General features: G+C 35.2%; 1 protein-coding gene across 2 annotated transcripts; it reads right to left on the bottom strand.

The window, feature by feature from the left end:
- Positions 1-696: 696 nt before the first annotated feature.
- LOC128238575 (biotin--protein ligase-like) lies at positions 697-13,210 on the bottom strand. 2 transcript variants are annotated; one of them, XM_052954636.1, is made up of 13 exons: positions 13,192-13,210; positions 9,535-9,680; positions 9,024-9,191; positions 8,570-8,728; positions 8,124-8,277; positions 7,042-7,928; positions 6,222-6,401; positions 5,368-5,627; positions 5,014-5,081; positions 4,344-4,504; positions 3,581-3,695; positions 2,815-3,028; positions 697-2,270 (listed from the first exon to the last, which is right to left on the bottom strand). In XM_052954636.1, the coding sequence occupies exons 2-13, from the start codon at positions 9,625-9,627 to the stop codon at positions 2,099-2,101; spliced, it is 2,631 nt and encodes an 876-aa protein (XP_052810596.1). In that variant the 5' UTR covers positions 9,628-9,680; positions 13,192-13,210; the 3' UTR covers positions 697-2,098. The 2 variants fall into 2 exon arrangements, with proteins under 2 accessions (XP_052810596.1, XP_052810594.1); XM_052954634.1 differs by having other exon boundaries at positions 13,162-13,203.
- Positions 13,211-14,215: the final 1,005 nt, after the last annotated feature.

Genomic DNA, 14,215 nt, shown 5'->3' on the forward strand with positions numbered 1-14,215 from the left:
CAAGTACACATGCAAGTACACATGCAAGTACACATACATGTACACATACAAGTACACATACAAGTACACATACAAGTACACATACAAGTTCACATACATGTACACATACAAGTACACATGCAAGTACACATGCAAGTACACATACATGTACACATACAAGTACACATACAAGTACACATACAAGTACACATACAAGTACACATACAAGTTCACATACATGTACACATACAAGTACACATACAAGTACACATACAATTTCACATACAAGTACACATACAAGTACACATACATGTACACATACAAGTACACATACATGTACACATACAAGTACACATACAATTTCACATACAAGTACACATACATGTACACATACAAGTACACATACAAGTACACATACAAGTACACATACATGTACACATACAAGTACACATACATGTACACATACAAGTACACATACAATTTCACATACAAGTACACATACATGTACACATACAAGTACACATACATGTACACATACAAGTACACATGCATGTACACATACAAGTACACATACAAGTACACATGCAAGTACACATACAAGTACACATACAAGTACACATACAAGTACACATGCAAGTACACATGCAAGTACACATACAAGTACACATACAAGTACACATACAAGTACACATACAAGTACACATACAAGTACACATACAAGTCGTGTTCCACAATCCCTCTATAAACAACAATTCAACAACATATATGATTGTTTCTTATACTACTTCTACTACTAATACATATAAATTATACCTCCAAAACTATATACTGTGGTATATCATAATTTAAGTGTAGTCACATTGAATGATAGTTGAACAAAAACACATGCATATATGTTTATCAAGGTAACATTCAAACAGTTGCATGTGATATAAAAATACTACTAACTGCACCGTTTGTTCAAATATAAACAAGAGCTGCCCATCACTGTTTAACTGAATAGAATCATACATCTACATGTCTTAACAATGTATAATTTTTGTATATGTTTAAAGAACTTTATCATGAATATTGCGTTGAGCTTAGGCCAGAAGCTACCATACCTTCTTTATAATAATGCCATTTGGTACCTTCTAGCATTAACCTGACAATTGTATAGTTGTAATACTGATTGATGAGTTTGCTTTTAGTGTCAAACAAATTATATCATATGCCAGCTTATTCATTAGACATTGCGCCCTCTTTGTGAAGTTGTCAATTGATTTTGTACGGTTAGTAGACTTGTTTATCTTGAAAGAACTTAAACCAAATATAAATAATAAAGCCTAGTTCTTAGAAGCCTGTGAAGTTTGAAATCATCTCATGAGCAGCTACTGACTGAGAAGACGTATACTGTGTATGAAACTGGCTTACATTGCATCACATATTTGTAATCCAGAGTTTTTTTACTTGAATATCTGATACCCTGAGGACCATTACTAAATTGACAGAAAAAATGTAATTTGTTCAAAAAGTGGAAATTGGCATAAAGACATTCAATGGATGCATAGCCTTTCTGAATTCAAACATACATGTACTAAAACAGGATACCGTTTGTATGATTGCATTTGAAGTTTTTACACAATGGCAAGGGTATAACACATTACAAAACTTAACAACAAAAAATCAACACCAAATAACTCTACTCTTCTACTCTTTACTCTCTACTCTTTATCCTAATGCATATGCAACTACTATGAACGCATCAAAATTTGCAATTTTATATGATATACAGCTATAAAATACACAGCTATCTTGATAAAGCTTTGTATGACATGAAAGTCATACGTCATTTCCCCGAAAACCTGGCTTAGAAACTTGATATAAAGATAGACCAATATGCACCAAACTTTTACAAAACCATCCAAATTAGTGAAATCACACCAAACCACATTCATTATAACATGCATCAGTCTTTTACAAAACCATTTAATTAAGTGAAAACGCACCAAAAAAACACAGTTATTATAATATGCACCAAACTTTTACAACACCATTCAATTAGGTGAAAACGCACCAAAATACAACCAACATGTGATCTGATATATTTGATCCCTATCCTCACACTGGGAAGTCACGTCTATCTCTGTTTCAAGCAGATCAGGTTTCGCATCATGTCGAAGGAGTTACCGTCGGGCTGTACGCTGATTTTTTCTCCACCATCTGTCTCAACAAGCAGGTAGCCAAAGTCGTCAAGCCCTCGTACCGTGACTTCCAGGTCGTTCTCTGACTCCAGCCTCACAACCCTGTCACTGGAATGTTAGGTAACATATGTACTCATATGGTTAGTACAATCATAACAACAACAGCAACAAACACGTACATGCAGCATATTAAAAGTCAAATTAATAAAAATAAGTTGCAAAAACATTTTCTTTTAGAATTTTTTGCTAAATAGAAATTATGTTGATGTTTTTTTAAGTAAACAAAATTTATTATTTAAAACTGATAATGAGATGACACAGGATTGACATGACACCAAACCACACTGATGTAAATATTCATAACTGTTCAACCAATGGAGAGATTTACTGGTCACATGATAACATGACACCAAACCATCCTCATATAAATATATTAAACCAATGAACAGATTTACTAGACACATAATAACTGTCCAACAATCAATGCATGTTGACTTCAATTTAAAGGCACAAAGAAGGTAGTTTCCGATGGCAGTTGTAATCAAAACTGCATTTCATGTCAGTTGTATGAAGCTAAGAAAACTATTCCTATCAAAACATGGGAGGTCACACATGTTCAAATACTTTAAAACTAACAGATCATTTCAGTTACCTATGCAGCCATTTGTCATAGTACATCTTCCGGAAGCTGTCCACACCCTCTTTCTGGAACTGACCAATGAGAGCCTCTATTTCAGTGACAGTTCGGGCAATGAGCTGCTCCGTTGTAAACATGGGTCGCTGCGTGCCCTGTTCTTTGTTCACCATGTCCACAATGTCATTGATACAAATGGTTGGGTTGCTGTTGTCAACATTGAAGCCACAGCCTGAATTGAATGAATTCAATCTCCATTACATTATCAGAAAACCCCCAAATGCATTCCAAAAGCTGATGGCATTACATGTACTTCTTATTTGTATTATGCAGATAATAAGATTGGATTTGTATGCATGTGGAGAACACCTTATGATAAACACATTACAAGCTTTCCAGTACAATCATTTTGCTTTAGTTTAAATACTCATTTCCATTAGCTCGATTGTCATGAAAGCTGATAGCTTATAGAATCACTCTCAAGTCTGTTTCCTGGGTAGAAACCAGTACTGTGTCCTATTGAGAGGCCATAAGAAAGTACACCTTGTTGTGATAAAACCCACAACCTCTTTGATGAGAGGCAGACAACTATACCAGACCACTCTCACCCTCAGTTTTTATTTCAAGCAATTAAAATAACACCTAGGTAAATATTCAAATTTACTATTCTCTTTGTTTACAGGTATTATAGTACCTTCAAACTGTAGTGCAACGTCACTGTTTAAAATACCTTTCACAATATTTGTAATATATAAGGCAGTCAAAACATTCTGGAAATTTTTACCAATGGTAGCATGTACGATCCCATCCATAATTGTAGATTTGACAATGACCCCACCCAGCTTCATATGGTGACCATAGTAGATGTCATTTGGCCACTTCAATCGCAGGTCAGTGTCCTGAAATAAACAAACCTTGAATGTTAATATCATTTTAACAAGTAAAACAGACTAGGTACTTAGTTTTAAAAAAACATACTGGACAGCAAGCAATCTAAAACCTTAATAGACCATGTGTACAAATGTTGTAATTCATAAATGTTAAACGTTAAACGTGTTTATTTGATTAAACGCCTATTTTTATACATTATATTCAATGGCATTGTACAATACATGCATACTCTATATATCCAACATAATATTTGAACATATTTTGATATAAGACAATATAAAACAGTTAAACAATAAGATATTAAAACTTGCAACATTCATTAGATTAAAGTTGACTCAAGTAGTAATATATGTACATCAAGTAAAAACATAATTGGTCAAAGCAACCGATAAAAAACTCTAAAATCATGTATCATGTCTTACTTAATAAGGCAGGTAATCTAAATGACACATTTATTTTTCTATTAAACAATCCTCCACCATCAATCCATCCACAGCTTTTTACATTACAGAATAACTTGCAAGGACTTACTCAAACTTCTCAAAATTGGGAATTTAATAGCAATAGAAACTATAATAGTAGAAATGGCTACACAATCAGCCTATGGCCTTAGAAATGCCTAACAAAGTGGCCATATCACTGCATAGCAGCCTTACCTCATATCCCTCCATGTTGCAGACACTGTTGACAACAGCTAGTGAGGTTATGTGCTGCAGATAGGAGACAGCTTGACCCAGATTAGAGTTCTGGGGAATTCTCACGTGTAATGAGAACATGGCGCACCCAATAGGGCTCAGCCACGCATTGCCTCCCCGACCTAAAAAAAAAGGTGTTATGGGGGTTATTAGATTTCAAATTCCAAGTGTTGATCAATATAAGAATCAGCCTGACCTTAGTTTGAGCTCTGGGGAAACCTCGCATGCAGGGGAACTTTACAAATCCCATAGGGGCTCAGCCACGCATAGAGCAGAAATACAGGAGCTAGACTGTTTAAGTTCAAAGGCAATGACAAATCGATATAAGGGTACAGTTTGGCCCTCGTTGAAACTCTGGGGAACATATTAGGGTATAGCGTGGCCCATGCTGGAACCCAGGAGAACCCTTACATGTAGGGAGAACATCACACAGCTGATAGGGCTCAGCCATGTGATCCATCCCCAAGCTGACATACAATTCAGAAAGCAATCATTTGTACTAATTTCTTTTAGCTTCATCGAATCAGAGTTAATAAAGTTACAACAGTATCGCTGGAATCGATGGATCCTCATATGCCCATTTACTATGAAAAGGCAGAAATATAGTTCACCATAGTACTAAGTTACTAACCTTTCCCACTTGTCTGTTGCCTGGCCACTACAATGAGACCAATATCGTCTGGGACAGAAAATAACAACCTGTAAAGAACCAGAATTATAGGTAACATCCATCTCTTTATCTCTTCTCCCTACAAAAATGACCAGAGATATAGTCAGAAGGTCTGGTAAAAAATCCTGACAGATTAAATTTCTAAAGTAGCTGCTATAATTGTTCTTTACTACAAAGCAGAAGAACAATATGATGGACAATCATTGAAAGTTTTAATACATCTAGTGTTTTCCTGAATGGCTTTGATTTTCATTCTAAGTATTTTATATTTTATAGCTTAAAAGTTTGAGCATGTAATCAAACCAATTAACTAACCCATCAAGAATAGTCATAGTGGTAGGCACAACCTCCATAAAGAACACTGTGTTTCCTAGCACCTTCGCACCCAAACTTTTTTTGTAAACGCTCAAACTAAAACTTTCGCCATATTTCCTGCCTGCCATAAGAACTGGAAGCAGTGAATTCTCCACCACAGCTGTGGTATCCTCGGTAAAAAGAAGACTCTGACCGCCGTACTTGAGCACACCCGAGCTGAGACGATGTTTGATAGAGTTGAAGAACTTGGCCTTAACATCCTGCAAATATTAAGTCATGTCAAGTATTACCATGCGGGTTCAAACCGCAGTAGTAAATATAATTGTATTCTTTTTAATACATTATATCATCTAGTGTTTTTTCTATGCCTTTTGGCCATGGTATTGCACTGACCTGCCCCTCTGACTGCCTGAAATGCCCCATGCTGCGAAATGTAAGTCCCCAAATCAGAATTTGAAGAAGTTCTGTTCTTAATTAATTAATGTTATATAAGGGTATTAGTTTTTTTTCTAAAGTACTGAAAATGTCAGATGGAGTAGGGTGCCCTTATAAGAAAGTGAAGACAGTGGAGGGCTATCATTGTGCCTTTTAAGATGAAAAAATCCTGCAGGAAACACTAATAACATATTAGCAATATGATAAAATAAAAAGACAAGATTACGACACATGAATCATGCTAAAACATTATGTGGCAAATACATGTAAGGTGCATGCTAATGTAGCCACCATTTACAACAACTGCAGCACTTGTTTTAAACAATCATACCCTAAATAAAGCAATGCAACCTAAGCCTGTCTCTCTTTCTATTGCTAAGTATAAACTTCTGGGCATAATCCTTTTGTTTTTAGTGTACCTCTGATGTAGCTAGCAGCACTGCTGGTGTCTGTACAGGCATAGCGCGGGTGTTACAGTCGATACCCAGATTGGTGAGCAGGTCAGTGAGAATCTCGAACCGGTCCGAGTTGGATTTCTTCAGGGTGTTGAAGATCTCCGGAGTCACCCCCAGGTCATCGGCTTCCTTGTCCAGCAGTACCTGGAGGCAGAGGATGTACATGTTTGATGAAGCCTCTAAATATTAAGATCTAACTTGTACAATGATAATAAATTTTAATTGAAAGTCAGAAACCAATGCAAATGCTTAATTATTATTTTGAGTTGACCAAAGGGCAAACTCCATCAAGAGTGATTCGTTATATATGCACATATATATATATCTTTGAATGCTTTTCTAGTTCTTGAATTGTTCACTTGACACCAACAACCATTTGTTAAATTTCTAAGATCTAAAAGTCATGTAGTTAATATCAATCAACTATTGGAAATTGGTCCAAAATCATTATCTTTATCTGAAATAATCGGAGAATCTACTGGTATTTTGACTGATGTACGATTAGGTAATCAAAGTTCATAACAATGCTTAAAATTAAGTGGTATAAATTAATTGCAAAGGGCAATTACAAGTAAAACTGTTGTTCTTAATATATAAACAGGTATCAAACACTGTTTGATAGGAGAAGTGATTAAAAAATGTCTAATTTTGTGTCATGTTTATATTAAAATAACATTTCAGTTATAAACTTAAGCTTTTATGTATTTCTATTTTTAGTATCATCTTATCGCTGATATATATGTAATACGATACAAGTGAAATTCAAATAAACGCAAAAGCTTACCTGTGATAAAATAGCGCAAGACACAACATCTTTTCTCTCTAAGGTAACCTTTGCCATGGAGACGTGGTTGTCTTTGTCAATGCCTATGGAAGCCACATGGCTTCCTTCCAAACGCACGTCATTAACATCATACACATAGCTGCCTGATATCAATGATACGTCAGTCCAGCCACCGTAGTTCAGCTGGGTGATCCAGTTCTCTGGTCGAACCATGGTCTGCCCCAGCAGCTCTGTATCAAAACCACTCCCGAAGCCTAAAATTCTCCCACCGCTCATAAAATACTGCATAAAGGCTGCATGGGAGTCTTGGTATTTCTTCTTTGTAGCTAACACCAGAAGAATTGTATTGTCAATCCACGGTTCTCTATCAATGTCTTCGTGCTTGAGGTGGTAAATCACATACTTCTCTACATCCAAACACTGCTCCAACACTTTCTTAACTCTATCAAACTTCCTCACTGAGTCAATCTTCCCGGTGTAAATCAGTACATTAGGCGGTTTTCCCAATGGCTCTAATTTCTGACTGTCTCCCATTGGACAAGACTGGACACTGGACGTCTCAACAGCCTCAAACTCGGATAAACCCTCTCCGGACCCAGTCTCCAGAAACGACCCGTCAACAACATTATCTCCATCCACACTAGCCAACTCTGACAACATGTCCAGCTTGGCTATGTCTGTGGTCGAGGCAAGAGATTCGTTCGACCACATATCTGAGACCTGGTCCTGATTTTTCCGGATGAATGATGCAAGTATCTTATCCTTCATTGGTCGTTCATCGGGAAGCATTTGTATGCTAGACTGGTTGTAGTTGTTTGCAGGGGCTTCAGTCACATCAATCTCAGGATTCATGAAAAGACTGCCTGCTCTACCCTCTGTCTGAACAGCTGTAACAAAAACATTTTCTTCAAAAGGCTAACTATGTTTTGTCTTTTGGAGGCTGTAACACTCCCTGTATAATTCCTATGCATCTGAATTCAAATCATTATTTTATTAGACAAGAAAACAAGGTTACAAGTCCAACAATTCATTAATAAGAAATTTACCACATAAAGAAACAATCACAAAATACGAAACCTTACTCATGATGGAGTGCACCTCCAGGTCTTCTTCCAAGGTGAGTGTGTTGTCAACAAGCCCTATTGCCAGGGTAACCAGGGACTCGGGTGAACATGTAACTAGGATACCAAACGGTGTGCCTGAGTGCCACGCCTCCATTGTGCCCAGAGACATCAACTGTAAATAATTACACAGTGTACTGGTTATTTGTCTTTGCGAGTGCAACTTCATTATCACATAGATTATAGATCAATGACTAGATGCCATTTGTTCGGTTCTTTATTTGAGCAGCGAAGTATTTTAATAAACACAAGTTCATGTTCATTTTACACTTGTTGATACCATTGTAGAATCCTTGTAATAGAAGGTTCTTCAATAAAAAATGTGTTTATTTCTGAATTATTAATTCACATAATAACCTTCTGTTATTACAACTCTATTTCTACAACAGAGTTTGTGTCCCACTTACATGTATTTTAGACTCTGGGGGCACCTGAAACTCATGCTGTAGGAATTTTCCAAGATCGCTGGGGCGTGAAGCTTCTATCAGCACTGTGACATCATCCTGACCTGGAGGTTCTGCTGAGGGGTGATAGTAGTCTGTCCAGCTTCCAAGATAGATCGTTTGCTGTTGATTACATGGAAACCAATCCTTAAGTGTTTTTCGTTATTGTAAGATAAACCTGGCAAATTAAGTTTGATTTATTTTCAATATGGAAGTTCAAAAATAATGATACAGCTAATGTAAATCAAAACTTACATCCTACCCATCATTAAATAAACTACCCTATCAACCTATACAATAATTTAGGTCTAAAAGGGTTTACATATATTTATTGATCATGTAAATAAATCACTAACTTCAGGGCCTTGATATCTATTAAACACTAGTACATGTAAACAAATACACAAAATGTTTTTACCATAGGTGAAACATTGGTGAGCATCAGATCACCCCATTCCAGCAGTGGGGCCTCCGAAACATTTTGCCGATAGTTGACCAGAGCTGACCTTGCGATCTCAGTGGCTCTTGACCTTGACATTGCACCTTCTCCAAGCCTCTGTATATACAAGCTACCCTGGCCTAGGCCCTGAAGAAATAGAAACATATTGAACATGTTAAATCTGATTCAGCACAATGGTAGTTAAAATTTTACATTAACCTTTGAAAGATTTAATATGTACCCGGTAGTTTACTTGGGCATTATACCTGTTAAAGAAACAAAGAGAAGTGAAAACAACAGCAAACATTTAGACCTCATAAGCAAAAAAGAAGATATCTTAAAAACATTATGCTTTAATGTTATTGTTTACAAACATTTACTGGAGAATTTTGTTGAAAGCAATTAATTACTAAATAAATCTATAATAATCTAAATTCAAACATAATGAGTCTTAAAATGTCCAATGCCAATGCCTTACAATGTTGCAAACCTTTTTAATTGCTTGGGACAGCATATTTCTCCGTCGTCTATCTGTCCAGCTTTTGAAGAACAGGAGAAGCACATAGCCAATGCTGATTATCATTGTATGAAATATAGCTTTCTTACTGCCTCATTGATGATGTGTTGATCGTTGTTCTGAAAAGATGTGAAAAAGTTATATTTAAAGGTATGGTCAGAACAAAACGATTTGGCTTACACATCATGTACACAAGAATCAATATGAGGTTGTTTTCATTAGAGTATCTGACACTCTTCATGTTATAAAGTTTAATCTTAAAAGTCACTTGACATAAATTCATTTGATTACAAGAGAAGTTGTACCATATTTGGAGAAGTCATCACATATATAGTTGTGTTACATAATAAATCATCACCAAAGATATAGATAATATTTCTGACCCATGGTTTTAAAAGTTTAGAATATGTAGTGTAAAAATGTTAGTGAAAAGGTAAATATATATTAACAGTGACAATTCGGCTTTGATCTCATTGTATTGCTTATCAAAATTAACATCTTAACAATTGAACAAGAGCTGTCACAGTCATGTGACATTAAACCTGATTTGGCTTTTTCGAAGGGATAGCTAGTATAAGAGCACAAGAAATGTTTGTAAAACATCTATGCACCCCATATTTCGCATTAAATGTATGTGGGGTTATTAAAGATAATGATCAACCTCCCTACCAAATTTGAGGACTGTAGAACCAGGCATACTCTAGTTATCGAATGGATAAGCTTTTTGTGTCCATGGTCACAAACATAGAAATATGAAAAATATTGTTACATCAAATGAGACTTGAGAAATATATCATAGAACAAAACAATTGTAATGTATTAATATATACTCTAAAGATTTGAATGCTAACATTATCATTACAGAAGTAATGTTTGACAAAATAACACAAACAAATCATACGGGCTAATTTAGCATACAAAAAAACATCCAAATCATTTCAATTGAATAGTATAGATTTTCTTCTTAACTTCATGGTCAGCAGTTTTTGAAACCATTTTTCACCAGGTATCAACAGTTGCTCTTCACCTATGTCATCAGCAGTTTCTCTTCAGTCACCCCTGAATCCCTCCCTCCCTCCTTTCATGCTGAACCACAAAATCAGATTTCTTCAGATTTATTAATGTTTATCCAAAATAAGTCGAAAAATGGGAGGTATCATCTTTTCTTCACCCATGCTTCTCAATTACAATTTAATAAATGGTAACAAGAACAAAGAATCAGGCTCTGGATCAATTCTGTAAATAAAATATTATGACACACAATTGAGTTTGTTACCCAAATCAATTAACACTCATTGTTTACTTTACAATCATATGCGATTATAAGGATGAAGGTCCCATTCACTACTATAAATATGCAAAATGTGAATATACTTACATTCAAGAATATTGTGTGTGAAAATGATCCTCATAAGATAGATAACCTTAGCAAATACCTAAAAATTGTTTGTAAAACTTTCAAAAACCCACCTGGCAATAATATCTAATATTTAATAGCTCACTAGTCATAATGATTAATACTGTACTTATGCTGTTTTGTTGTCTATACATGTAGTCTATATTTATTTGTTAGTTTAACTTCTAACCATACAGCCTGGTTATTTATAGAAACTATTTTGTTATACAACACATTTTTAGATACCGTATTATATCATGCATAGGACGCACTTTTTTACCCCCAATTCTCGTCTTAAAAATTGCCTGCGTCCTTTCTATGCTATTAGAATTGCATCTGTTTTTTCCCAGTCCATTTCAGGTCGAAAATATCGGACCGGGGAAGAACGCGGTAATAGTAAGTATCTGTACTGCGTCACCGAAGAGAACAACTGACATCTAGGTAAAATCACGCAAGTTAACACACACAGAAATATATTTAATGTTCACTTTAAAATGATTTATTGAGAAATAAATTGAAAACAAACATCAGTGTTTACTTTTTTACAAAAGGGACGCTACTCACAAACACGATGTGAGTCAGCACTTTAACTGGATTGAGTTATAACGGCAACGGAAAATCGGGAAAGGAGGTAAATATCAATTAATCGTTGTTCATGACTTTAATGTTTTAATATTTTACAAAACATTTTGTTGTATGTTACTGTTTTAAAAAAATAATAAAGGAATGTGCATAACGCAAAGTAGCATTATTGTCACTATCAAATCTTTTCAAATGTGCGAAGGTGTGATAAACGCACGCTGTCTGTCATTAGAAAAACATCAATAGAACAAACTGTTGCGATGGTAATACCGTATGTTGTTTGTTCGCACTTTACCCGTCGTGCCTTCCGCTGGCAAGGATAATTACCGACACGCATTAATTATGCCTGACATGCTTTAATCCGCGCAGCGACAGGCCTTATCAAAACAATCATCAGTTTTGACAATACAGTTTTGCAACGGTTGCAACGGTTGACTGTCATTCAAAAGGCATGTCGGAACTATTGCAACGGTTGACTGTCCTTCAAAAGGCATGTCGTTACTATTGTAACGGTTGCAACGGTTGACTGACAATCAGAAGGCGTGTCGGGACAATTAAAGCATTTGTATAAGTCTTATAATATGCGTGAATGTTCTCAAAATGTCAAGACTTATATAATTGTTGTGTACACTAAATTACCGAAATGCTAAACCGAAATACGACAATAATTATCGAAATATGCCTTATATACAATATACTTATATACAATTATTTTTTTTACTTCAATATTATGTTATAAATACTTTACCAACCTTAATTTTTCGGCTCCGATTTTGACATTTTTCCGCTGCGTCCTATCTTATATATTAAGGGTTTTTACCCGTTTTTTCAACGATTTTTTTGCCTGCGTCCTATCTTTGCTAGCGTCCTATACATGATATAATACGGTACATACATTGTATTGTATTATACATGTCACCTCAAAACACATACTTGTAATATGTGATGAGAGTAAATAAAACTGTAAAACTGTAAACAATTGGGTAGGCAGCAAAGTTGATCCTCTGGTTGTTGTCAATCCTGATTGACTGATACAAATATAGTAATAACCCTGACATGCCTTCTGATTTCAGTCAACCGTTGCAATTGCAGCTAAACAGTGTATTGTCAAGTTGGTGATTGTTTTGATATGGCTTGTCACTGCAAGGGTTAAAGCTATAGGCACAATTACTATGTCATTGTGTTTGTAATTAGCCTTGCAAGTGGAAGTAAAGTAAGTCCTAACAAGTTATAAGGGCCTGGCGGAAACCCTGCATCATAAACATAAAAAAAAAAACTACATTAAAATTATGGAAGCCAGAACTAGCTGTTGTCAGCAAATATTGAAACATTTTCAATTAGTTTTATCTTAAGTAGCATTTAATCTTATGTATTGTGTGTGGCAAATTGAATATTGAATGTGCCTTTGCCTGAATGGACATCTATCAATCATTCGACATACAAAAATGTTTATTTGATATTTTGTCTTTTGACAGTTCGCGAAAATACCTTGCATTCAAGAAAAGGCAGACAAATAAGCCAGAGTAATATTTAATATTTGCTTGAAAAAATGCAAGTGTGTAATTATTATTACTAGGGAACACATCTTAACGACAGACAACAGCTAGAAACGTAAATATTACCGGTTAAAAATATGTCTTAAAAAAGGTTACCGTAAACTTCCGGGGGAACTATAAACAACTTCCGCATTGTATTTAAAGGCTACATCTAACTAATTCATGTCACATCCAATCAGATATATTAATGACAGTGAAACCGGAAAATATTTATAAAATATAACAGTTTATTTTTTCATCGATTTTATTTTATATCTTTTTTGTTTAGTGACCAATTTTTTATATTTTTTATCTGATTTGTCTGATGCATGCGCAGCACCGAAAAGCTTACAGTATACAGTACAGTATACATGTAGTATAAAAAAGATTTAAAAAAAACATGTTTGTATGATTTTTTTATATATTATCACGGACCTATAAACCATATAGGTCCGTGATATTATTAATTACAGATTCGAAGATTTTTTTTGTACCAACAAATACATTTTCTCTGGAGGAAATGTACCAATGTGCCGACAATAAAAGAGAAATTCAAAAGTGTCAACTTTTGTGACCATGTTCATAGGCGGTTCCAAGATGTTAGAGAGCGTAGCCTTTTGACTCGCGGCCCTCCCTCCTAACAAAAATGCATTTGGTTTAAAAGGTTGGTTTGGCAGTATTCCCCTCCATACCAAATTGAACAATTTCTACTCCCAAATGGTGCATTTCGGACGTATTTTATTACTTTTTTCTCCTATATTGTAAAAAAATGGACGATTCTAATGGTGCGTGCGCCGAGTATATATAAATATATACTATAGTATATCTATAATGACAAATGTGTTAAGGAGTAAATGCATTCACTTGTCTGTTGCTGTTTTCATTCAAACATGGGGCAACACTCAATAAATGTTAAATCAAGAGTTATGTGCATTGCTACACATTTACATATTGTCACATAACGAGCATGAAGGTACAAAGTTTCAGTTGGTAAATCTTGTACTAGGTTCAGTCCATATGGACGCACTTATACGCAATCACCATTGTGACAACTATGTCTCGCTCACCACATGCAGGCTCAATGATTAAAGTCTTAAAGCTTTTGCACGCAGATGTAGTACAAGACTGGGACAAACAAATC

The sequence above is a fragment of the Mya arenaria genome, chromosome 6 (assembly GCF_026914265.1).
Source record: "Mya arenaria isolate MELC-2E11 chromosome 6, ASM2691426v1".
Lineage (NCBI taxonomy): Eukaryota > Metazoa > Mollusca > Bivalvia > Myida > Myidae > Mya > Mya arenaria.